Genomic DNA, 26,459 nt, shown 5'->3' with positions numbered 1-26,459 from the left:
GCAGACAAGATGGCAGAAATTCATATGATGCAATTCAATTCACTGCACTAATCCAGGAAAAAAAACTGATAAAGGCTTATATTATGCCTTCTCCTGGACTGTAACACAATTCTATGGAAACGAATTTGGAATAGACTGTTTATTGAAACTGTAAGAACTGCCAGAGCCATGGTATTTAATTTTTGCTTACCAACAGAGGTGTTAATACATTTTAAATTTGTGCTGTGTGTGGGTGCTGTACATTCTGACTGTAATGAGTTCCCACCTGAAATTCAGTGCTGGTGTTGCCGATTTGATTGACATTGGGGAGAGAGCCTCCGTAGTACTGCGCCCTCGACTGGGACAAACGAAGCTGCTGGATCTTCTGAAACTGCACCTGTCAGTCAAAAAAAAGAAAAAAAGAGGGCAAACATGAGCACACAAAAGTCAGAGGTTATGCAAACTGAGCATGTAGTCTTTGTATGTAAAGACAACAAAGCTTCGGGGTGAAAAATTACAACTGGAGCAGACCAATGTCATTATTTCTTACAGAAATAGAAATAAAAGCAGATAAATTTCAGTGCTCTCGAAATTGTAGTTTTCATTTTTCTGTGGGAACTATGGATTTACAGCAACTCCAGCTATCATAGTATGCAACTACTGTTTTTGAAAATGCAGGTCTGTGTGCTCAAACACAAACAAATCAAACGCTCCTGTTATTTAATTTGGTGAATGGAGTGTAGAAGCAATGCACGAACGCATTAACATAATTAGATGAAAAGGCATCCATATTTGCAATGAAACGAACACAGCGACACATTCTAGGAAATGGCCAGTTTGGTTTCCGCTTCCAAACCGGCAGTCGCCCCAGAGATGCCACAACAATTACCTCTTGGAAAACAGAAGGCAGCTTGTTCTGCCAAGGTAAACAGATCTAGTCCTCGGCTGTGATCAGGAAAAGGCAAATCAGAGGGGCAAGTTTCCTTTAGACTGCCTAAAGGGCAAAATTTGAATCTCAAAGACTGACCTTATTTCATTTTATCAATGGATATTTGGGGAAAAAATGACAGGGATGTCTCAAAATGAGTGAATATGACAAGAAAGTATGAACAAGCTTGAAAAATTTGACTAAAAACTTCAGTTAAGAGGTTAAATAAAGGTCCATTCTGTCTATTTTGACAGTGGAGAGCACTCACCATGTTTGCCAGCAGGTTTTCGTAAACCTCTTTTTATCTTTTCATCATTTCAATTCACCCAGAGCTATGGACGGTCGGTAGACAGAAACAAAATACAGCTGCAGTAGTTACAACAACAAAAGCAAAAACAACCCAAACTGTTGTGCTGTGAGCTCGTCTTTCATTTACACTAGAAAGCAATGGTGAAAGATGAATAAAAACAAATAGCTGGCATGATCACGAACTTTCAGTTGATCATTAACAGAAAAAATCATTGCAATGATTGATGTTATTGTCACTTTTTATCCTTTTCTCATCATTCTACGCCTCTAATAGCTGTACATTAGTCATATTAGTGTCTTTAAATGCAACCTTTGTGCTGCAAATCTGACAAACTGCCTCCTCCAAGTTATCAGGCTATCCTCTTTCATTTGGCCTGAAACCAGAGTGTGCCCACAGTGTTGCTGTGGTGTTTGGCTTTGCAGATAAATCCATGTCTTAATGTCAATAGATGCTCGTCAAAATGCAAGATTAGGAGTGAAGCACAAGATTACCAGTTAAAGCCATTAAACTACTGCAGAAGAAGGTGGTGCAAATGGTGAAAAAAAGACATGGAAACAGTGATTGAAATATGATGTTTCTCCAGCTGTTTATATACAGGAGAACAGAAACGATTATACAAAACGATCACAGTCTGCTCATATCATTGCAATCAGGCAATTATGTAATATCTGTGACAGCTAGGTTGTAAATAAACATTATTTTTAAACTTATTTGAAATTTATATGCATGCACCCAAAATGTTCGACCATCCTTCGTAGTCAAGACTACTAATTTCATTTTCTGGATTTTATTTGCTCTTCCAAGCAGTCATGGTCTTTTGATCAAACTACAAAAAACAAGAACACATTTGCAAAACACATCAAGGTGGATACAGTAACGAGTAACATCTAGCAGTTCAACATCAGCTATGCAGAACGATCGAGGTACGCCCAAACAACTGCAGTCAGCTGATTATGTAATCATTTTAGGAAGCCTCGTCTCATAAAGATTCTGAAAAAATAATAAAACTCCGAAGCTTCAATCAAACCTGACAACAGAGTGAGATGAGGCACCCTTTAAACTATTAGTTAAAAAATGAAGCAATGGATGTAAAATGTAATTTTCTCCATCAACTATGGCCAGTGAATGTTAGAATGTCCCTGCTATCCAACACAATGAGGTATATATAGTACATAAAGATATTTTAGACATTCTCATGAGTAACAAGGATGTCCAAATATCAGTAACATCGATTTTTAATGTAGGACGCTTGAAAGACAATGCAAAAAACATAGCAAGAATAAATCTCCATTTAAACCTCTTACTCAAATGTTGATGTTAGCCATTACATAACATCCAACGTGCAGATTTTACACATTTATCATTCACTAGGATGCTGACTCCCTGCACCAAAGCAGCTGAGAGAAAGCTGGAATCTGTCTGTGCGTTCTGGTACAATGCTGGCTTCTTCAGGGTTCCTTTGGGAGTTTATATTCAGTCCTCTGGTCGCTGGTGTAAATGTTAAAGCAGCCACTTCTAATTCCAGCTGTTTGCTGGCAGTGTGTCCTGCTTCAGCCTCGCTGACTGGGCTTTTCTGTCCCCCAGGGGTCACTGACAGTTCATACCTTGTGGCAAACTTCACTCAGTGTCGCCTCAAAACCACATCCTCTTTGACTGGTCATTCAGGACTCTCCCTCTCACAGAAAGAGCACATTGTGAACCAATGGTATGAGAATAATGTGAAAAGAGCCATTATATCATCCCTATTTTTAATTCCTGCAGTGTGTGCTGTGTATGCTTGAAATTTTCTTGAATCGCAGCTCCTCTAAAAACCTACAGTTGAGTCTAAAATTATTCAGGCCATATTTAAGAATTACAATGATTTCCTTTTTTTAATTTTCCCAATATTTTTCTCCTGGCTGGAATGGTATGAACAAGTGAGAAAAGAGAGACAATTAGAGACATAAATAATGACTTCTGATTACTTCTGTTTGTTTGTAAGAAAAAAAAAGTATAACTAAAACCACTTGTCTATTATTAAATAATTCAATTACTCAATAACGCTGCAATAACACTGGCTTGTTCCATCTTTATTAATGGAATCATCTGGTGTTTCTGTGTTTGATGTCATTGTAAACACAATATCTGCGAGTTTGGAAGGACGGGTTGGAAAAAACGAAGCATCAGAAGATGTCATTTTGAACTCTTGGACAGTTTTCAGTGCTGTCAGACATTTTACAGGAGATGCACAATAATATCAGCATCATAATCAACCAATAAAGGCTTTAAGATGACAGATTTACATCCAGAATGGACACTGACAGGCAGCTAACAAATGGAAGACTAAAAGTATACAATTTTGTTTGAAAAAGTAAAATAAACCTGACATGTTATATATGTAAGTTAAAGTGATTTTCCTCAAAGTTTGGAATCTAGACATCAAATTATGCTAAATCTACTACAAGAGAAACCCAATGTTCTTTGCAAATAGGTAGTTAAATATTGGTGACATATTGGGTAGCAGCAAGAATCCCTGTCTTGCATCCCAATTTTATAGACTAAAAAACAAAGCTCACAATCAAAAATATATTTCCAAAGAAATACATACTCACAGCAATCAATATTTGCTGCCTTAGTGTCAAGTTTTTTTTTTTACATTACATGCTGCTGTGAAACTGCTTTAAACGGTGGAGATAAAACTCTGACGATTTAATGTTAAGATAAATGAAAAACATTAATTATGTTATGCTGTGCTTAAGGTACATAAATATGACAGTACAAAGCTGCTGACTGCTGTGACTCATTTTGCTCCAAATCTCATGAGTCTACAAAGAAATGGCTAGAAGGACTGTCTGACACAAATACGAGTGACTGATCTGCTTGATCTGAATCTGAAGTTGGGCTGTACAACATGTAGAAAAATATTGTGATTATTTTTGCCAGATATTGTGATGTGGGACACAGTTTTAATGGTGATTTTTGAAATTCTTCTCTAATGGAACAAGAATGATAATGTAATTTTTACTGCAATCTGTATCCAAACAAGCATGTTTCTTTCCATCTGCAGAATGATCTCTACAGCGCCACAAAGCTGCACCACTTATTATGGTATGTAGCCGGGCTAAACGATTTGTGGAATATACTTGATTGCGATGTTTCCCGCAGATATTGCGATTTGATTTGCAATTTCCTTATGTGAAGTTTCGCTGTATGAACGTTTCATATAGCATTATAACCATGACTATCACACAAGGAGGACAGCATTAATTAGTAAAACCATTCAAATCCTGGGGCAGACATGCTGCAAAATAGGGACAGACAGATTATAGATTTGACTGATAATCAGATCTGATATTCAGCATTTTTCCAGTTATCTGTGGCATTATTTTTCTGTATTCACTTAATTTCCAGGAAAGTAAGTTAATTTAAAACTGTGCTATCTTAACATTCAGCACTGAAGGATTAATGTTGAAAAGTTTTTGTTTCATTACATATGCAAAACACAAACAAACAAACATGTTACAGCAAAATTTTGTGTAGGGGTTTGTGTTATTCTTACTTTTGACAGAAAGATTTGCGTTTTTACTGCTAATTTCTATCAATTCCAATTATCTGTCACTAATCTCCTTGATTAGTAATCACTGGTATAATGATCATAATACCTGGACCTTATCTACTGCATGACATATATTCTAAACTGCAGCCTTAATGATTTGCTAATTACACTGACTCAAATTGTGGTTTTGATTTGAAATTGTGTATTTGTTCCTGTACAAATATGAGCATATGTGACTGATGCCCATCCTCTAGAGCTGGTGTCACTGTTCCTTTTCTATGCAGACTCCTACTCAGGATGTACATCAAGGTTTAAATCTGTGGTAAATTCATAAATATAACAGAATGACAAGGTGGAAATCTAGCAAGGTCTGAAGATGGGCTGAACAATATGTCAGAATTTTTGCCAGAAAATGCACTATGGAGTGGTTGACGCAGTTATTTTTGCTTTTTTTCCCTCTCTTAAACATAAATTATGATGTGATTTTTACTTGAAACTGCACAAATCAAGCATTCTCCCTTAGGTTTCCCCCCAGGTCATTATGCTGCTGAACTCCTAATGATAATAATGACAATATGATGCTCATTCTTCTTCAATTACATTCTTTCTTATTATATACAAGCTAGTTCTTTGCATTACTGTTAACTCCATTAATCATTTTTACTGTTTGCACTACTTGCACCTTATTCCATTTTTCTTTAGCTGCTGTATATTTGGACATTTTTATAAATTTTAATATCTACTTTTATATTCAACACAGATTTTTTTTATATCCTAAGTCTGTGCTGAGCAAATTGCAATGAAATTTTGCTCTGTGAAAGAAAAGTACAATTTAAGGTGGCAAACATCCCACTTGTAGATCTATAACTGCACAAGCCATCAAATCCAAAAAAGAGCTTATAATGTAGGTGTAAAACATACAGCTCGTGGGCCAAAACCGGCCCGCCAAGGGATCCAATCCAGTCCGCAGGATGACTTTGCAAAATGAATACTCACTGTGAAAATATTTAAAACATTGAACATTGTGCAATATGATGTCATTCAGCAGCTGGTTGGTGGAACTCTGTTGTTGATGCCCTGCCACAACTTTTATGTTTTTTTTTATGCACAAATTTTATACATTTACAAGGCAGGAGGACAACTTAACCTTCTTCCTTAATTGTGCCCACTTTAGTTTGTATGGTGTGGTGGTCAGGATAACGACACAGATGTGGAAATGAATGTAAATTTAAAATAATTTCTAGATCCTGACAACTTTTTGCGATCGTAAAGTGAAATACTATGTTGGTCAGCTCCAGATACATGTGACTAAATGTTCTGTGCCTTTGTAGATACTCTGTGATCTGTAAGTTGTAATGTGGAAATGATAAACTGAGGCATAATATTGTTGAAATTGCACTTATTTTTCTTGAGAAATTTCACGTTGTTAATAATGTTTTGTAAAAAGGCAGTCCGTTAAATGTGAACTTTTTTGCACTAAAACAAAGGGAAAGACTGAGAGTTGAGGTTATTTATTGGTTATTATGCTCTGGTTCTACTGGTTTGGGCTGAATGTGGCCCCTGAACTAAAATGAGTTTGACACCGCTGATGTAATAGATGAGCTCAAAAACAAGAAATGTTAAAATCATAAACTTAAAAAGGAAAAATATATGCAACTGTCCAGATACACATTCTTAATTTCAAATAAGATGAAACAGTTTTAATGGATATTTATACTGAAGGACAATAAAGTCTGTCTAAGGTTTGGAGAGTATGATGTGTTGATCGGGGCATCTCTATAGCACCACAATGCTTCATTTAGGTAAACATTGCAGCTTTTTGGATTTTACTATGACACCATATTCCCATTGTTTGTTCAGCACTATTAGAAGAGATTTTTCCAGTTCCTGCTAGAAGCTTTGAAACATTTATGTGTATCAGTGCATCTAAAACAGCCTGTTGTTTTGGCCAGATTAACATTTGACTCCTTATTGTTTGGTGTCAAATATTGCACCTCTCAACAGTAACTGTGCGGCAGATATGACAATCCACCGCTGAATGAATGAATGCATGAGGAGAAACAAGAAGTACTGGTTGAATACCACAAATCTCAGCCAGCAGCAGCAGAAGTCGATCTGTCAAATGACTGACAGTCCGCTGCAGCTGAGGCTGTCAAACACACACTTTCACCTCAACCTGCAGCAGATCGCCAGTTAATAACACAACAAGAAGCTGTATTTACCCTGGAAACAGTGAGGTCTGTCATGAGCTGTTCAAAGGCCCGCGTCTCCTCTGCTTGCTTCTGGTTGTGCAGCGCGATCTTCTCGCTGAACTTCCTGGGGTTGGAGCCACCTGTGCCCGGGGAGCCGGACATTGTGCGGGCCGCAGTTTTACAACTTCAGCTACTCGGGAAAAAGTGAAAAGACGGCGCTGGGAGTCTATTTCTGTCTCAGTGGACGTTGCAGCAAACCCATGAGAGTTTTAAAAACCACATCGCACATTCCTGGTTAACCGAAGTTAATTGACAGTCCGGTCGGCTGCCCGCTGCAGTGACACAACTGTTGTTGCAAGCCGAGCTCCGAGCTCCGAGCTAGCGCGGCTAAGCTAACGTTAAAGCCGCCGTTTATAAAAGTTATTAGGTATAGGAAGCGGACTAAATGAAGGGTTTACGATTTGTATGTTTCTGCGAGCTAACTTTGATAACTTTAAAGTTGGAGAGTGGCGGTTATGAGAAGCTAACAGTGGAAAATAACTTCATATTTCGAGCGAACCACTTGTTTGAATCTAACGTTGACATAACGTTAGCTGTCATTGCTAACATAACGCTGGAGGTGAACGGGGAGCTGCTAGCCGAGATAGCTAAGCCGCTGTCAGAGCCATAACAACAAGTTTGACACTTTAGCAACCCCGTTACATTAATCAGTTAACACCTATCGGACATGAATTAAAGATTATTTGTGGGAAAATATTTAAAGCTGCTGTTTAGATAAAGTTGTTAGCCTCGTTAGCTAAATCTCGCTACTAGCGCGGCTCAACAGCCAGAGGTTCACTCGGTAAAAATTTCAACAAGTGTCCGCCGCTGTCAGCCAGACTTCTCTGAATTCCCACTTCAGCTAAAAAAAATCCGAGCAGTCGCACCAGATATTCACGAGTGATGCCGGAGAAGCAGAATCCACGGTGAAGTTGGTGTCACGGCGCTGCGGAGTCCTGCGTTAATCCACGGAGATCTGAGACAAACTCCAGCCGACGGCTCCGGGAAGATAAACAAACTGCGGCGACGGGAAAAAAAAAAAAGCCCGTTTGTTCCGTCGGTGCTGGAGCAGAAACGTTGAGAAGAACCGGTGAGGATGTTCCCGGTTGACTCTCGGTCGGTTGACAGACTCTGGACAGACGCTCCGGACCGCAGGCTCGTTATCCTCCTCACGGTGCTGAGAGAAAAACATTACCTCGTTAAACCGGAGCGATGCCTGCAGCGGCCACAGGGCGGCGACAAACACAACACAGAACACTGGATTAGAATAACAACTTCATTTATCCTGCTTCCTCTCTGCTTGTGCGAGATATCACTGAAAAAATAAGGATGAGAATAAATGCAGTGTTAAGTTAAAAAATAAAAAAAAGCAACAAGATACATGACTGTACTGTAGCTGTTGCTCCCCTGTTTTACCACATTATTACCTTTATCATTATTGTAATATCCTGGTTTTATAATTGTTGCAAAGCACTTGGGGATTTTTTTTATCTGTGAAAGGTGCTATATAAATACATTTTACTTACTAAACGAAAATAAGAAACCTAAAAAAAACTAGAAAAGTAGGTAGTAATACCGGCAATAATATTGAGTTAGTACAGTGATATTGCTCATGAAGTTAAAATATTTCATATCAGTACAAAAATATTAAACATGAAATTTTGATATTTAATCTAAAAATGAAATGAATATAAATGAAAATATGCACCTGAAAATATTGCAACTAAGAAACTCACATTTTTATTCATGTGCTAACATAATTGCACAAGGGTTTTCTAATCATCAATTATCCTTTCAACACCATTAGCTAACACAATGTAGCATTAGAACACAGGAGTGATGGTTGCTGGAAATGTTCCTCTGTACCCCGATGGAGATATTCCATTAAAAATCAGCTGTTTCCAGCTAGAATAGTCATTTACCACATTAACAATGTCTCGACTGGATTTCTGATTCATTTAATGTTACCTTCATTGGAAAAAAAAATGCTTTTCTTTCAAAAAGTAAGGACGTTTCTAAACTTTTGAACGGTAGTGTATCTGAAATCTCAATGGAATGTCTTTGGACAAAACAAGACATTTGAGGACGTCGTCTTGGGTTTTCAGGCACCCTGATCGACAAACTAATCGATTGACTGAGAAAATACAGGGTCTGTTTTATAAATGAGATAATGAGTCTGGCATTTATAAATACAGAATAATGTTAATATCAAAAGCTGATATTAGCTCTCATCATACTAATCTCAGGTCAAACACTGTTGAATTCTTGAAAACATTTTAGTCACCACTTAATCTCGACACCTTCTCAGGTCTCCAGCTGATTTTCATTTGGTGTTCATGGATATTCTTTGATCTTTAAAGAAAAATGTCTTGTTATTTCTGCATTTTACACACCAATTATTCACAGCCACTAAAAGATATCATCACGACACTTCCGCTGTTGATTATGTGGAATATGGCAACGATTTCTGAAAATGCTTCTTTAAATCTGCAAATGAGGTGCTACTTTTAACCCAAAAATTAGACAAATTCATGTCAAGTAATAATTTTAAGTGGATTTTCATTTAATAAATTGTTTTGGGTTTTTTTTCGGTCTGGAAACAGGAAAAATTAGATGTTACACATTTTTAAACATTTTTTTTAATTTAAAATTTATTTTTATAAAAATATTTTTTTAAAATCTCCATAATTGCTCATAGAAATTATAGAATATTCATTTAAATCTTTTTTTTTCATTTACAGGGTAAACATAGTAATGTGGGGTCCAAATATTTACAAATCAGCTTGTTTTGTAAATTTTTAAAAATATATTTCTCCTTTGGAAAGCCCTTCATTATTATAAATAACAGTGATTTAACTTTACTACTCTGGCGGCTCCATGTGTCAGTTTTAGTTCTAAGCCGACCTGATTACAGTATTTAATAGAAGTATTTTTACTTAGAGTAGCAACACGACAGCTACAAGTAAAAGTGCTGTCGGCAAATTTAATTTTCAAGCAGCAGAAAGGCCCATTATATTAAAAAATAAACAAAAAAAACATTGTGCTTGTGACATGCAGGCAGCAATTTCATTTCACCTCATGTTGTAGACTAAGGGTGTCAAACTTGCAGATGACTTTGTAAAGAGTAAAAATTCCAGAGAAAACATTAACTGCAGCAAAATTATACATTTAAAATAATTTCTAGACCCTGACAAGTTGTTTTCATCATAAAGTAAAATACTAGATTGCTCATTGTTCTTTTGTCATTTTGTGTCTCATTTTTGTAATATTTTGTCTTGTTTTTTGTCTGACTTTTGTCGTTTGACTCATGTTTTTGTCGTTTTGTTTCTAATTTTTGTTTCCTTTTTGTCTCGCTTGTGTTTCTTATTTTTGTGTTTTGGTTTATCCGATGTGTATTGTATTTGTCGTTTTGTGGGTTTTTTGTCTTGCTTGTGTTGTTAGTCTACTTTTTTGTTGTTTTGTTTCTCACTTTTGTCATTTTTTTGGCTCATTTTTGTCGTTTGTCCATTTTTTTGTCGCTTTGAATTTTTTTGGTCAAATTTTTGTCTTTTTTTGTTTCGTGTCATTTGTCTCATTTTTTGTTTTGTCTCGTTTGTCATTTTGCATCTGATTTTTGTAATATTTTGTCTTGATTTTTTGTCTTTTGTCATTTTAATCATAAAGTAAAATATCATTCACTTCCAGATACCTATGACTAAATGTTGTGTTCCTTTGTAGAAACACTGTGATCTGTAAGTTGTAATGTGTAAATGACAAACTGAGGCATAATATTGCTGAAATTGAACTTATTTGTCTTAAGAAAATTCAGGTTGTTTATAATGTTTTGTAAAAAGATAATTCCTTAAATGTGAACATTTTCATAATGTAATTTCTTTGCACTAAAACAAAGGAAAAAATTGGAGTTGTGGTTATTTATAGGTTATTATGCTGTGATTTTACTGGTCTGGTCCACTTGAGATCAAATTGGGCTGAATGTGGCGCCATTTGAGTCTGGAATCTCCTACAGCCTCCACAAGAGTAAAATTAGTTAAAAGAAAAAAAAACTTGCTGCGTTGGTAGAGCTTTATTCTAAAACAGGTAAATTACATTTCAATGACTGTGAATGAGAGCAAAGAACATAAAGAGCAGAGTCTCCTCCAGGTCAAATGTGATCAGCTGAGCTCTACAGGAGACAGAAACCTGACATCTAAAATCTATCAGTTTATATGGAATCTCAGTTTTAGGCTTCTTGAAATCCCTCAGATGCTGCGGAGTAGAGCGACACCTACTGGAGTTACTGTAATACTGCACATCCTCAGGCTCTCAGGTGGTTTTAGAAACATCAGTGACAGCAAAACGCAAAACTGACAACATAGAAAATATAAATAAGGGCAACTTCCATTAGAAAAGTCTCTGTATTCATGTAGCTTACACTTTTCAATCCTGCGTTCTACAGATTAACGGTCATTCGCTCAACCGATTTTTTAACGCACCATAAATCTGTGCTTCAGTTGCACAGGGTGAGGAGAGACATTAAAAAGATCATTTCCAGGAAACCATCTGAGTGCATCACACTGCAGGTCGTCTCTGTCAGGATCCAGTCCAAGATAAAACGACTACCAGGCCAGATTAGCTCCAGCACAGACTGGATTTGAGTCGTGTAATGTCAAACTGTCATGCAGCAAATTCAATTCTTAATAAACACCATGTTTTGAGTTGAGCAGCTCAATATGAGCGCAGCATTTTGACTTGCTTTCTGGCTAGTCTGACGCCACTTTGCTTCACGGATCATAAAATCTGAATATGTGTGTGTTTGTGTGTTTAACATGAGTTGAAATCAAGAGAAAGGCTGGAGGAAGTTGGTCAAATTCAAAATCATACATTTTCAAAATAAAATACTCATGGAGAAGCAGAAGGAGTGCATGAAGTTTTTCTTTTTTTCCCCCAAAATTCTCTCAGATTTTTTTTCCTAATTGTCTCAAGAAGCAACACAAAAATGCCTCGGACCAGATAAAGTCCAAGAAGCAGCCTGGACTCACTACACGTTGTGTTATTTAATGCAGCCCTGCTGAAAAATAACTGATACTGACAGAAGAGATGATTATCAGCCAGGGGAGCAGACAAACTAACAGCGAGGAAGACATAAAACGCAATCTCTTTACATAAAACATACATATCTTTTTTATAATTATTCAAAGCCCATGCACAAGAAATTCATAATATTTAAAGCAAAAAAAAAAAAATACAAATCTTAAACCTCTTTGACCTAGGTGCAGTTACAGACAGTAAGAGGAACTCGCACAATGGAGTGTTCCATTAAGAAAAAAGCACATATAGTGATCCATGGAATAAAAAATAATGCACAGAAACTTGCATAGGCACGTCGGGGGAAGTGCAGGAAAGACGGGATGGTTCGGGGGCTTTTTAAGCAACCCTCAAAGTGGGTTTTGTGGTTTAAATTCAGTGTCTGTAGCCCTTTTTCTTTTCTTTCTTTCTCTATTTCCCGTAGAATTTCTTGTTGAGCAGGAAAATGAGCAGGTTGACATTGATGGTGGCCCGGTGGAAGAGCTTCATCACCGCCACGCCTTCGTACTGCAGCTGGAGGAGATCCTGAGACGTGAAGAAGAGACGGAAAGCTCAGCGAAAGACTCAGCAGCTTCACTGTAACTATCGGAAATGAATCTAAGGAAATAATACCTGATATTCTAGCTGTAATGTCTCCAGGTGTACGCCCATAAACTTGGCTTTCACCTCAAACACTCCGACGGTCTCTGATGGAGAAATCTCAAAAATAGCATTTTTGAACCTGCAACAAAGAAAAGAGTTGAACTAAGACACTGTTTTTTATACAGCAAATTTAAAACAACAACCATATATAACATAAAATAGTAGACACCTGACAAATATTAATATTAATGATCCTACAGTATATTTTATTGTGTATATTTAACTAAGCAATTTAAATATTACAGTTAAACCCCTATAATATTATGCATAATACAAGTTTATCTGATTAATTTAAATATTAATGTTAATTTTTGCAATTTAAATATTAAAGAAAGGAGTATTTAAATGTGGAGAATGATGTGACACATCATTTAAAACCAATAGAAGCTGTTTATAACATATTAAGGAATTTAATTGAAAGAAGTGGCTGTAAAAGTGGAAAAAGTTGTTCAAGAATGACAATAGTTGCAGCCTTACTAGTCGATAGGAGTGAATTGATGGACAGGCAAGATGGTCTATGGGTGTTTTTTTCTATTTTCTATTAGGTTGTGATAATGAAATATTGAATTAAAGTTGGATTTTTAAAATTTACACTGCTGAATTGTTAAATAATGTTTAAAAAAAAAAAGTGGGAAAATTGCTCTTATTTGAGCAAAAGGACAACTGCTTGGAGGGAGTTTAGTTTTTCAGTCATATTCGTTGAAAGTCAGATGTGGAGAATATTTTTTCTTAATTTTAATTTTAATTTAACAAATCTTGATTGAACAAAGTGAATTGAATGATCTAGACAAGTATTTTGCATAGTTTGGTCAAAAACCTTCATGAAAATGCCAACAAAATAAGTTTAAAGTGTCAAAAAAAGTCACTGTGACCAGAGTTCAAACCAGCATTAGATATGACACATTTTAAATTCTACCATTATTGGTTTTGTTTTGTTTTGTTCCAGCAGTCAGATTAAACACATTTTGAAATAAAGACTAAATGCTGTTGCCCTTTAAGGGGCAACTACACACATTTCTATTTTTTTCTGAGCACCTGATAAACATAAATGTCTATTATACTACAGTAAGTTTACAAAACTATATATACTTCTCTGTTCCTATGATTTTGATGCTAGTTAAACCTCTTTGAGGTGCCTCAGAATTCCCTTTGTGCAAGAAAAATTTTGTATTTAGTGCAAGGAAGACATAAACTTTGAACGTTGCATTTAAAAAAAGAAAAGCAGAGTAATATGTGCTCAGCTGCAGGACTCACTGGTTGGGCTGCAGATCCTCTATCGAGATCAGGACGCCCTTTTCGTGGAGGCGAGACGCTGTGTATTTCTGTGAAACCTGTTTACTCTTCTTGGTCTTGTTGTCGCCTGGTTTCTTTGACAACCTGAGAAGACACAGAAGACGGACAAGTGTACAATAGGACGTAAACCAGAGCACTGAATCAGCAGTCTGCAGGATTTACTAGCAGCTCTATGAGCAGAAATGGAACATCAGCGTTCATAATTCTGGTTTTTATTTGTGTACAAGCATGTAACCAGGAACTGTTGTGCTTTTGTTCGCTTAGAATGAACCTTTCATCCAGGGAGCAGATTCTCTTCCATGTAATTTGCCATGTTGCACCAACATCTAGCCCAAAAACCAAACCAAACACTGGCTCTAGAAAGGGTTTTTGTGTTTGTCGGAGCCACCAGAGCATCTCCAACACGATAACAGTGAAGGATTTAGTTGATTGCAATCTGCAACTGAGGGCGAGACGCTGCCAAAGTCTAAACACTAGACCCTTTAATGCTTTTTCAGAGCTTCTATTTTATTCTAGGATGGATCACTCAACCTTTTCTGTGGTTAGAAACAGTGTACATACAGCATGAAGGAGATTTATTCTTATCAACATGTTTGGAAAGTAAGTGTCAGAGGAAAGAAGGCAGATCTTCTGATACCAGGTAGACTGTCACCTCGTTACACTACACTCCATCCTCAGTCTCATATCGTCTCTGCTCTCACTGATTTCCGAGGGGAAGTGGATTTGTTTTCCCTGAACTAATCAGTGTGGCGGCACATTCCCCTGAACCTAATGTCGTTTCAACTGGACGCTGACAATAAAATCAACTGTGAGCGCTCAACTTCTCATTTATTTAAATGCTAATCATGAGCTAATGATCACTTAGTGAAATGCTTTCACAGAAACGAGGTGCTACAGGTTGAACACTGATTTCAGTCATATGACATGTATGTGTGGGTAACAAGGGTTAAAAGACAGATTTCTGAGGAATTAGGTTCGAGTCTGAGGACGCTGCTTTCTCAACTTATGGACTGTAAACTAGAACTCCAGGTTCATTTAGAGAAATGCTTTTTATCTCTAGGAAGCTGTGTTGTTTATGGAATTAATGACTCAAAGTTTATGATACGGTCAAGAAGAAATCTGCAAGAGATTTTTACAACAAACCAAAATGAAAAGAGTTTTGTGTTGATGTTATAAATAAGCTGTCATTCTTGTTTTCCTTCTCATTTCTAGAGAGACAAAGATTAGATTTACAGATCAGCATACTAGTTTTACTGGGGTTTAAAGAGTGGAGCGAAATAAAAACAAACTCTAACGTCAGGCGATATTAAAATAGGTCATAACAAATTCTTTTTCTTATATTATTAATACTCTTCCTTGTTCTGCTGCACATTTTAACATTGCTTGACATTTGTGTTGTGAACGGTGCTGATTTGCTAATCATCAGTCCTTCCTCATTGCTCCTTGGACTGATTTTTCAAAACAATAAATTGCTGTTTTGTTTCTGATGCCAGAAGAATCAGTGAACTCAGTGGACAGATTCAAAAGTGAAGAATTACAAACTAGTTCAACTAGCAGACTGTTAATTCCGGCTTCAACTGTTTGGCATTTATGAACATTTCCATTCAAAAGTTTGGGGTCACTTAGAAATGTCCTCATTTTTGAAAGAAAAGCATTTTTTTTTCAATGAAGATAACATTAAATGAATCATAAATCCAGTCTAGACATTGTTAATGTGGTAAATGACTATTGTAGCTGGAAACAGCTGATTTTTAATGGAATATCTCCATAGGGGTACAGAGGAACATTTCCAACAACCATCACTCCTGTGTTCTAATGCTACATTGTGTTAACTAATGCTGTTGAAAGGACCGCTGATGATTTAATATGCAGCAAATACAAGCTTTTTGTGTTAAATTAGAACTATATACAGTAGTTTTTCCAACAAATACTTCATCCACTTGATGTAAAACTCTCTTCTAGCGTCTGACTAACAAACACCTCATGCAAAAAGGAGAAGAAACTCCAGTCTGGTGATTCAGATCCTGATTCCTCAGATTGTTTTTCAGTTAAAGCAGGCAGCAGCTGTCTTTAATAGCAGTAAGTACAACAACCTCTGATTAGAGGCCCGAAATCAAAACCAGCAGAAGCACAAGAAGCAACGTGAGTCGCTTCCTTGCATTTTAGATTTGGGCACACCTCCATTATGTGTTAATAATGATCTGAGATTGGAAAGGACAAGGAATTTGATATTTTCAGACCAGTTTTGGAGCCAATTTATAATAAGTCTGGCAGGTGGTTTAAGTATTTTATGATACTGTGGTTTGTGCTGAGCACCAACAACTTTTCCTCCCTAATCAAAAGAAAGAGGACTGAAAATATGAGTTTACATCACATACTATGTAGCCTTGCATTTTCCCAGGCAATTAATACGGACATTCCTGCACAATTAAAGTATTTCTATTGCTCTTTGGTTCTTTTCATTCATCTTGTAACACTTAGTGCTTACTGACTGGCAGCACTTTTTTACTTTATACGCTACTGTTTATTGTTCTGCACTAAAACACCAAGTCAAATTCCTTGTATGTGAAAACCTTCTTGCCAAATAAACATTTCTGATTCTGAATGTGATAGAGCAGCATAAAGATGCATTTTAGTTTTGCTCACAACTTGACTGATTTCATAATGAATGCATGTGGATTATTTGGTGTGCAAAGGAGACTTCTATATGGCTCAACTTCAAAGGGACACAAACGGGCAAAAAGAATGAATGAATAAAGTTGATGACCCTGAACTACAACTCAGAGCAGTAAATTAGATATTTTCAGAGTACAGCTCACTCACTTGCCCTTGCTGGCCAGGTTGTCCATGCACGTCTTGATGTACTGATTGTAAGAATCGATCTGCACATTGTAAAATTTGGTCTTTGAGTTGAGGGCGGTGTTGGTCTGCTGGAGCTTCACCAGCTCGGCTTTCCTGCGCTGCCGATACCGTCTCTGATTTCTGATGTCCTGGAACAAACACACGGACGCCACATTTAAATAAAACCCAGAGGAAGTTGTTTCTTTGAACTGTCTGGAATAATTAGTTCCGTGTTTTACCTTGGAGATGTCGTTGATGAGGTCCTGGTAGCGGTTCTCGGGGTGAACCTTCCCCAGCTCCGCCAGCCTCTGCAGGTTACTCTTGATCTTGTCCTTCTTGCCCTGCAGGGTCAAACTGTCATCCACCACCGGTTTGACCTGTTTCATCTTCTCTGGAGTCTTAGCGTCTCTGATGGCTCTCCTCTGCATGGCCCGCTGGTACTCAGCTTCCTGGAAACACCACAGATTCAGGCTTCAGGTCAACAGCTTTTGTAAAGGAATAGATCAAATTAAATCAAGAACATCTTTAAAATCCATGCAATTAAATGTTACAGTTTTGTTTGTGAACTCTATAGCACAAGACAGACAAAATACCTTTTTCCATTGTCACATTTTAGAGGAAAGTTTTGTCAAAATTGCTTGGCTTCTGTGTACAACTACTGTTTTATGTAATTTAATTTGCTGTTCACACCCTGTCACAATTCAAAAAACATTGGTTTATCCATGAATCAATGTGCGATTCTTGTAAATAAAACCAAAGTGCCTCAGATTTCTTTCACACCGTCAACCAACACGAAGAATCTCCATTAATAATGAGGTGGACACTTATTATTTTCTATCCTTGAAGAGCACCTGATTGTGTATTTTTATTCAAACAACACTATTTTTCTTAATGCAGTACCACACTCCCTATTGTCTGCATTTACTGTAAATATACTGCGTGAGGAACACAAATATAGCAGTAACACTGTCGAGTATCATTAGTAATAGTGTATTTTTAAATTAATCACAACCTCAGGAGCTCGTTAGACATAACATGTTGCTAAAGAGGTACAATTCAGTTCTCACTTCATCACCTGCTAATTTAAATTAGCCTTTGTCTTTACACATGTTTGAAATGCAAACTCCTGTTCCGTGTCATGACGCCCTGCGGTGGTTTTCCACTCATATAAAACATGCAGTGTAGACATAGTTTAAAGCTGCTCAGCTTCTGCTTTGTTTACAGTAACTATTAATGCTCAGTCTATAAACACAGTCTGTTTTAGGAATGACAACATCTGCAGTGCGCTGTGTTTTATGTCCGACCTGCTCGGTACTCGCTGTTGAATCCAGGATCTCAGTCAGAGTCTCTCCAGGCTGGAACCGGATCACATCCACGATGAGCCTCTTGGTGCTGATAACAAAGAGAAAGATGTAAGACATTTCTGAAACTAAAAGGACTGCAGTCTCCACGTCAGCTGGTTGAGTTGTTGGTCAATATGCTCTCAGTCAACCAGATTCTCATTGGTTAGACAAAAACGCTTCGTCAACAGCCTTCCAGGATTAATTCATTATTTTGGGCAGCAAGAGGAACAGACTAGCTGTAAATACATCCACGTTTTTACAAAGTTGGACTCACCCAACCTGCTGAGTCTAACTTATTTATCATTTATTGAACATTCACTCAAAGTCCACACCAACTAACTGACACAATCTCAAAGAAGTCGTTGGTGTGGCTGCGTTTTGTTTAGACAAATGGCCAAAAAGTCGAGAGCAAACTTTGCAAACAGCAGTTTGTGTATCACAGCGTGAAAACCAACATGACAGATCACCTAAAAACAACAGCTAGCTTCTCTGTATTTTATTTCTCAGCAGTTCTCGTGCTGAAATCCTCAGTTGACAAAGTTCTATTTTAAGAAATCACATGAATATGTGCAGCTGGTCTGCTGTTGTTACCATTTCAGGATAAAATATGGATTTGATGTGCTGCAAATACTACTTTATTATGTTGATTTAGAACTCATTTACGCATATAGGCTCCTCAGGGCACTGTGGACCAGATTTTTATTGTCCCTCCAACCAAACAACTGGCTTTTGATGACTTCTGTTGACTCTTTTTATTCTTTGGTTGACTACAGTCCTAGACACAACTACATTTCTCCAATATGTCAGCCACAAGTCTGACTAGTCTGAACTTACTTGAGCAGGAGGGTCTTGGCGTCCATCTCTGCGTTGGCCTCACCAGGCACGTCAAATTTATTGGTGAGTGTGAGGGAAACTTCGGTCTTCCCCATCAGCTCTTTGTTGGGGTCGTCGGCAGGAAGAGGATTCTCACCTGAGCGTGAAAGAGAGCAGCCAGATGAAATAATATAATAATAACAACAGTATTAACCTTTATTTCTATGGTACCATTTAAAAGTTGAGTTACAAGGTGCTTTATAAAACATTAAAATACACAAAGCATTAGTAAACAATGGAATGATAGTTAAATAACTTTACAGATAAATGTAGCCCCTTTAGATTTGTTGTGTGTTCATGAGCCCATATCAGGTCCAGAACAATTTAAAGACTTTGGATTTTTGGTACCATTTGCTGCAGAGCATGAAACAGTGAGAAATATAAGCAGGACACAGACAGGAGCAGCTCCATGTAAAAGACTATGACAACATAAACACAAACATACATCAATTATTATTACTATTATTCAAATAACTTTATTGTCCCAACCCCAGCTTACACATAATATACATTACAGAAAAGACAGCAGCATAAAGCCATTGTACAACCCTGACAGCCTCAAGCAAAATGTTTAAGGAACAAATGAGTTTTTAAAATGACTGACTTAACCCTGAGACACTCTAAATCATCTGCCAGAGGAAACGACTTCATACTTTGCATGAGGACATTTTTTCTGTCATTGCACAGTTTGGAGATGAAGATTGAATAACATTCTGCTTTTTTAAGACCACATACTTTCCTGGATCAATGAAAAAAGGTCCTAGAGGAAATATTTCTGTAAGTTAATAATCCTGCTTTATTTTACACACAAGTGCAAACAGGCCTCTAAAGCAAAGTAACATAAACCCCCTGAACCTAAAGCACATTTTGGGCGTTTTTTGCTACTGTTATATGTTTTCTCACTGTAAGCTCCTTTTTAATGGCAATATAAAGTCCTGTACCTCTATGGAAAATGGAAACAGCACAACCATGACTAGAAGTAAAGAGAAGTAAAAAATGTCGTCTGTGCAATATGACGCTTATAATCCCCCCAAAAAAGAGAAGAAAGAAAGTTTAACTTCTTTGATTATTTACTGCATAAAAATTGAAAAAAGAAATAAATGAAAACAAACAAAAAACAAATTTTTGAATGAGACATGCAGAATACAGTTGGAATTCTTTCTGTTTTTACAGTTTCTGGCTCTAATAAATGCTCTGCTTTTATTTGTTTTTAAAGAGTAGATGTTTTTCAAACTTGCTGCAGTAAAGTGAGTTGTATTCTAGTTCTATTTTTTGATTCTGTGACCAAGTTTTACTCTTGTAAACCTAATACTGTTGCTACTGTTAGCATGACTGCAGCTACACTGATAACAATCCTGCCTTTGACTCACCAATGAGGGACTCCACAGTGGGAACCTCTCCCAGGTCCTCCAGCAGCTCATGGATGGGGTCATTGTGCTCTGGAGCGATGGCATCCTGGTGGTCCAGCAGCAGCTAACGGGACACAAAACCACTGTCATTTATTTATGTTCAAACATGCCACAGCATCACACAGGAAAAAAGAGAAACACACACAAAAAAAAAGGCCAAACCAAATCCAAAACCTAAAATAATGTCTGAAAACAAGTAGGATGAATTTTAATTTATTAGCTCCTACCTGCTACATATCTGTACATCTCATGTCTTACCATTTCCTGTTTGCATCATACTTGTATTCCTCTTTAGAAAGGACAAGAACACATTTACTGTACCATATTATTAGATTTTTCAAGCAATCTTTTTTGTTAAATTGTTTTATAGTTGTATTTGTCTTGAGATCACTGTCCATTATTTAAACTGGAGGAAACAAAAACTCTAAAAAACATCTTAAAGTGCACAATTTACCAACTGACAGGAACGCATATTTAGCACTTAAACTCCCTGTATGAGTATTGATAATCTCTCCGATGGAGAACAACCACGCAATGCCACATTTATTTTATTGACTGTTTCCACCGCTGTCTAATCTGTACTTTGCGTAAACACTGCTTGTAGTTCAGCTAAACAATCTCTGGATTTTTGTCACACAACTGCTGGTTTAAGCTAAATCAGTCACGAGGAGGACCGAGGAGTGATTTATTTTTTATTTATTTATTTTTTTAAAAACAGATTTTACATTATAATGGTTTGTTTTGTTGAATTTTTAAATGTAACATGCCAAATAAAGTAATTGTGAAGAAAAATCATGATTTAATTGGTTCATTTTCATAATCGAACCGCACATCTCCCATGATTTCAGTAAGGACAAGATGAAAATCCAAGGATTTTTTTGCAGTTTCTATCTCTGGTAAATGGTGTAACTTTGGCACTATTTAAAAAAGAAAAACATGATGAAAGGTTTTTAGGATTCAGAGGTTTAACACATGATCTGTAAAATATTCACATTATCAAATAACCTGGATTAAACATAGATTCAGACAGGCTTTCTGCTTTGATTGTCAGAACAGGTAAAATACTGGTAAGCTGGCCAAAACTCCTGTAGCAATCTTTTTTGTTAAATAGCTTTATAGTTGTATTCGTTTGAGATCACTGTTCGTTATTCAAACTGGAGGAAACAAAACCTCTAAAAAACATCTTATGGTGCACAATTCACCAACTGACAGGAATGCATATTTAGCACAGAAACTCACTGTATGAGTGTTGATAATCTCTCCTATGGAGATGTAGATGACAGGTTTGGTGACTGTGACCAAGTCGGAGTATTGATCCACGTTGAACTTATCTTCAAGTGAGGGAACGTCACATGCTGACAGGAAAAAGCGCCTGTGAGGGGAAATGGACAGATAAAGTCAAAGGAGCCTTAAACCTCAAAATTTTAAGTTCGTGCTTCGTATTTATTGAGGTATCCGACCTAAACTTCTGGTAGGAGGCACTGAGATATTCGTTGATGGGGTTGAGGTGGGCGTTGTCTCCCAGGAACATCTTATTGGAGGCGGCGTGCTGCAGCATCTTGGCGACGGAACCCAGGTTTCGTCGCTGCTCGGTGGTCAGCTGACCGCCGGCCGACACCTCGATGATGTCGAAGGCATCGGGCGCCACGATGGCTGGGTTCATGTAGCGGTAATACAAAAGGTTCCCCACAATCTGAAGAGTCAAAATCAAATCTTTGTCACTGACTTAAACTGACTGGAAAACGTGGCATCATTTCAGTCATTTATGAGCTTTTATTTGTGTAAAAACTATTAGCATAAGGAGCATTAGCATCGAAAATCTCTAGTTACTGTTACTGTGTAAAAATGATCTCAAGCAAGGATAATTTCCATTTTTAAGGACTGTAATTGCTGTACAAATGGCTTAAATTACGTCTTCTTTTCAGCTTTTTCTTCTTAGTACCATTCAGATTAATCATGAGTGAGATGAGGAGTTAAGTGCTACTACAAACTGAGGAAAAGCTTTTAAAAGTGTCAGAAAACAGCTCAAGCAGCAACAGGAGAGCCAGGAGAAGTGGCGAGGCTCACCTTGATGTCAGCAGACAGAGAGAAGGAGGACGACCGTGATTCGGAAAGAGAGGCTGCAGCTGGTTGGCAAAGTGGAAAGAGAAGAGCAGCAGCAGAAAGAAAAAACAGGACTGAAATGTGTAACCAGCAGGAAAAGCAGAACCAGAGAGGAAGAAGAAGCTGGGAGGTGATGTGTGATGTCGATGCAGGTTTCTTATCTCTGTGGAAAAAGTCTAAATGTTTGGTCATTGCACTGCTCTTCTAAAGACTCATTGCAAATTGACTCCAAATGCAATGTTTCGGGCTGGGCTCAGACTACAGGAATTTAAAAGAATGAATGAAATCCTACCAGATTTTGAAATTGGGTTGCATCATACACACACAAAAAAAAAACACATCAGAAATATTCTTCTCTCTAATGTCAGAGATTCTCACACTAAAAGATTTGAAAATGGGGAAGCAGATGGACACAAAATGGAGTCTGTGGTGCAACAACTTGCTGCAGCAAACAGGACTGATATTGAGTAGTTTGGAGGTTTAATAGTCTGAATTCCAAGATGTTTTTGTCAGTTTCTTTGCTCCTGTCACATTTTCCCTCACTGTGGGCTTATTTTCACTGCAATATAAAATCCTGCACAGCCATTCATTAAAGTAGAAAATACTCAAAGTATATCAAAAGCCTAATATCATAAATCAAAAAAATGAACACTACACATGAAAAAGTGGAAGTTCTATATATGTTCCCCCTATTCTGGACCTCAACTTACTTTACAAAGATGTTTCTCTATGCTGAATGTATCTTCTGTATACCGTTTTTTATCCATGCTGCACTTAGTTTATTGATAAAGTATGTGCTATTTCAAACTGTTTATTTGTTTCCACTGCTGTCTTTTCACAAATTTTACATTACAATGGTTTGTTTTGGTGAATTTTTAAATGAAACATGTCAAATAAAGTAATTTTGAAGAAATGTCATGATTTAATTGGTTCATTTTCATAATCAAACGGCACATCTCCCATGATTTCATGAAGGACAAGATAAAAAAAATTCAAGTATGTTTTTCTGTTTTTATCATTTCTGGCACTGGTAAATGGTGTAACTTTGCCATTTTTTAAAAAGAAAACATGCTGGGAGGTTTTTAGGGTTCAGGGGCTTAACACTGGATCTATAAAACTCTCACATTACCAGATAATGTGGACCAAACATTGGTTCAAACCAGCTCTCTCCTCTGATTGTCAGGAGAGGTGAAATGCTGTTAAACTGGCCCAAAACTCCTGTAGTGTGAGTCCAACATTAAACTTTTCACCTCAGTTGTACTGGAGTTGTAGTTTAAGTCTCCATGTGCTTGGCCTCACCCATATATTTTCAAGCGAAGCTGACATTATCTGCACATCTATGTTTAAATGGTATTTGTTGTGATTTACGTGAACTGACACATGAAGGACAGAGTAGAAACGTTAAGCTACAGATTAAAGATTCAAACCTTCAGCAGCTCATCCTCAGTCGAGTCAGGGAACTTCTCATGAAGTGTGTCCTTCAGCACCTTGGAGATGAACCTCATCCCGTATCTGAAGGACAAAACGAACAAAGACAGGCAAGGTTAGGCCTGAAGGAAAAACTCCAGTTTGTATTAAAAATGTCATCCATTCAGACAGCGACGCAGGAAATGAGGAACGTACGGAATTTTATCCACGGAGACGATTATAGCAGACAGGAATTTGTCAGTGATGGTCTTCATGTTCTTGATGGAGGCTTCCAGTCTCGTCCTCACCTCCTCGTGAGCCATCGCCTGCTCTGGAGTCACGTCATACGGCAGCTTACTGTTGGCAGAGGAAGACACCATCAGCGTTGGTCATAAAATACACGGCCTTTCAGCTCCTTAACCGTAGCTGCACTGTAATCGCTGCAAAAACCTTCATACTGACAAGAATGTTCTGTAATTTGGAGGCATTTTCTCAAATCAGACAAAAGAATTCTGAGGCTGATCTTGGAGGCATCTTTTGGGTCATGGTCACCTCGGCAGCATTATTTCGTGAATGACATCCTTGATCTTAAATTCAGTCACTTTAAATAAGACATTTATTTTTTTTCTAATAATTGGCGATATGCCATAAGGGTGACAACTAGTTTTCTTGTCTATTGGTCTAATTGCCTATTTATATGCTTGTTGTTAGTTCTGTACTGTTTTAGGCTTTTTAACACTCTTTTTTTTGTAATTGTAAAATACCAGTATGATTTTGTACCTTATTTCTTCTACCAGCACGATTTGCACGTTATTTTGCACATTATTTTCCTTAAATGCAACATGTGTGAGCTGCTAGATATCTTATATTTTGCCAAGGGGGTGAATAAAACAAGTATCTATCTATCTATCTATCTATCTATCTATCTATCTATCTATCTATCTATCTATCTATCTATCTATCTATCTATCCATCTATCCATCCATCCATCCATCCATCCATCCATCCATCCATCCATCCATCCATCCATCCATCCATCCATCCATCCATCCAACCAAGTCAAATCTGCTTCTCAAACCCAGTTCTTGACAGTTTTAGGTGAAAAACAGATCAAGTATCTAACTGTGAACAAATAGGAAAAGAAACACTGATCTAATTAAAATGGTGCTTGACTGTGAAAGTTAAATCATCCAATAAAACAGTTATGGTGACTTTCTCGAATTGCTGTTGTAGTGTGTCCAATCTGAAGTTTAACCAGACATGTCAAAGATCCCATCTGCTTTACGAAGGAGCTTGACATCATGACTCAGGTACGAGAAGACCACCTGACCCTCAGCTCACCTGGCCTCTCCGGTCTGCGTCTCCATCTGGTTCACCCAGCTCTTGTAGATGTCCACCGGGTCCGTCTTGATGTTTAGCGTTTTGTCGTCCATGATCTCCTTGACGACTGGCGCCAGGATCTGCCTCAGAGCATTCTGTCCTCGAGCGCCTCTGTGGAAACTCACCACCATCTTGATGACTGTGGGGTTTCCTGTGACGATCTCCTTCATCTGATCCACTTTAGACCTGCAGGGAGTCGTTAAAAGCAACATTTATGCTTCCTCTGCTTTAAAACTGTGGATATGAATTATTTTACTTTTTGAGTTTCAGAGAGTCTCACTTGATCTCCTCCTGCAGGGCAGTTTTGAAGAGCTTGAGAAGCAGATATTCCTCCCTCTGGTTGGAGGCGTAGTTGTAAAGGGTGAAGATTACAGAGTCCATGAACTTTGTCGACTTATTCTGGGGCATCTGGAAGATCAGCTTGGCGAGATACGTGGGGTTGGTCTAAAAGAAAAAAGAAATATAGCTGATTATTATTTAGAAGGTAGTGCTGCAAACTCAAGCATTTTCAACTTCACAAACTTGCTTTTTATCTATACAGGGCTCCCGACTACATTTATACACTGGCTGGACTGTTGCACTTAACTTTTTTATTCAAATTGGATGTACCCATTTTTTTCCCACACTGCACTATTAGTTTTACTATTTTTGTCAGCTGCGATACATCATGGGAATTTCATAATACAATATATATAAATGATTGTTAAAAAGGACCAATGGTGCAGATTAGTTCTTCCGCATCGGGACAATGTGGGACGCAAAGTAAGAAAAAAGGTAGCTTCTCTTTGGTTACATTACAAACAGTGGTACATTTTATGGTCATTTCTGAGTCTCCACTGCTTCAGATTGCACTTGACATAGCATTTTTCTGATTTTTCAGTTGGGAATGTCAACGTTCCAACAGCAAAACCTCTATTCCCAAACATTCTATGTAATAAATATGAAAGACATAATGTTAGATGCGTTTAATCATATCTCAATGTTGCCCAAAGGTAAAGAATTTACTTGTGCTGATGGGTGGTGCAGTGTGACTAATGTGCATGCAAAAACTCATGCAGTTTAGAGGGGCAGAGTGGAACCCAGTTTGTTTTCTTAAGCTACAATTTATAGATGTACCTTAA

The 26,459-nt window shown here is 37.5% G+C and overlaps 2 protein-coding genes across 7 annotated transcripts in view; both read right to left on the bottom strand.

Annotated features, from left to right (window-relative positions):
- crtc3 (CREB regulated transcription coactivator 3) overlaps positions 1 to 8,168 on the bottom strand; it is a 50,379-nt gene extending 42,211 nt beyond the window's left edge. For 5 of the 6 annotated variants that reach the window (XM_023285361.3, XM_023285362.3, XM_023285363.3 and 2 more), the window contains exons 1-2: positions 6,975 to 8,168; positions 266 to 376 (exon numbers count right to left, since the gene is read on the bottom strand). In XM_023285361.3, the coding sequence (XP_023141129.2) occupies positions 266 to 376; positions 6,975 to 7,106 (243 nt within the window). In that variant the 5' untranslated portion in view covers positions 7,107 to 8,168. The remainder of the gene's footprint in view (positions 1 to 265; positions 377 to 6,974) is intronic. The other variant, XM_023285365.3, reaches the window with a different exon arrangement.
- A 2,863-nt stretch (positions 8,169 to 11,031) lies between these two features.
- iqgap1 (IQ motif containing GTPase activating protein 1) overlaps positions 11,032 to 26,459 on the bottom strand; it is a 72,599-nt gene continuing 57,171 nt past the window's right edge. The window contains exons 24-37 of the mRNA XM_023285357.3: positions 25,619 to 25,782; positions 25,300 to 25,524; positions 24,175 to 24,315; positions 23,979 to 24,063; positions 21,909 to 22,141; positions 21,688 to 21,820; positions 20,410 to 20,512; positions 19,001 to 19,136; positions 18,128 to 18,215; positions 17,063 to 17,272; positions 16,806 to 16,972; positions 13,944 to 14,066; positions 12,660 to 12,768; positions 11,032 to 12,572 (exon numbers count right to left, since the gene is read on the bottom strand). Of these exons, the coding sequence (XP_023141125.2) occupies positions 12,459 to 12,572; positions 12,660 to 12,768; positions 13,944 to 14,066; positions 16,806 to 16,972; positions 17,063 to 17,272; positions 18,128 to 18,215; positions 19,001 to 19,136; positions 20,410 to 20,512; positions 21,688 to 21,820; positions 21,909 to 22,141; positions 23,979 to 24,063; positions 24,175 to 24,315; positions 25,300 to 25,524; positions 25,619 to 25,782 (2,031 nt within the window). The 3' untranslated portion in view covers positions 11,032 to 12,458. The remainder of the gene's footprint in view (positions 12,573 to 12,659; positions 12,769 to 13,943; positions 14,067 to 16,805; positions 16,973 to 17,062; positions 17,273 to 18,127; positions 18,216 to 19,000; positions 19,137 to 20,409; positions 20,513 to 21,687; positions 21,821 to 21,908; positions 22,142 to 23,978; positions 24,064 to 24,174; positions 24,316 to 25,299; positions 25,525 to 25,618; positions 25,783 to 26,459) is intronic.

This window comes from Amphiprion ocellaris, chromosome 1 (assembly GCF_022539595.1).
Source record: "Amphiprion ocellaris isolate individual 3 ecotype Okinawa chromosome 1, ASM2253959v1, whole genome shotgun sequence".
In the NCBI taxonomy this organism is placed as follows: Eukaryota; Metazoa; Chordata; class Actinopteri; family Pomacentridae; genus Amphiprion; species Amphiprion ocellaris.
The sequence above is the reverse complement of the archived record's forward strand: the minus strand, read 5'-3'. Positions and strand labels throughout refer to the sequence as shown.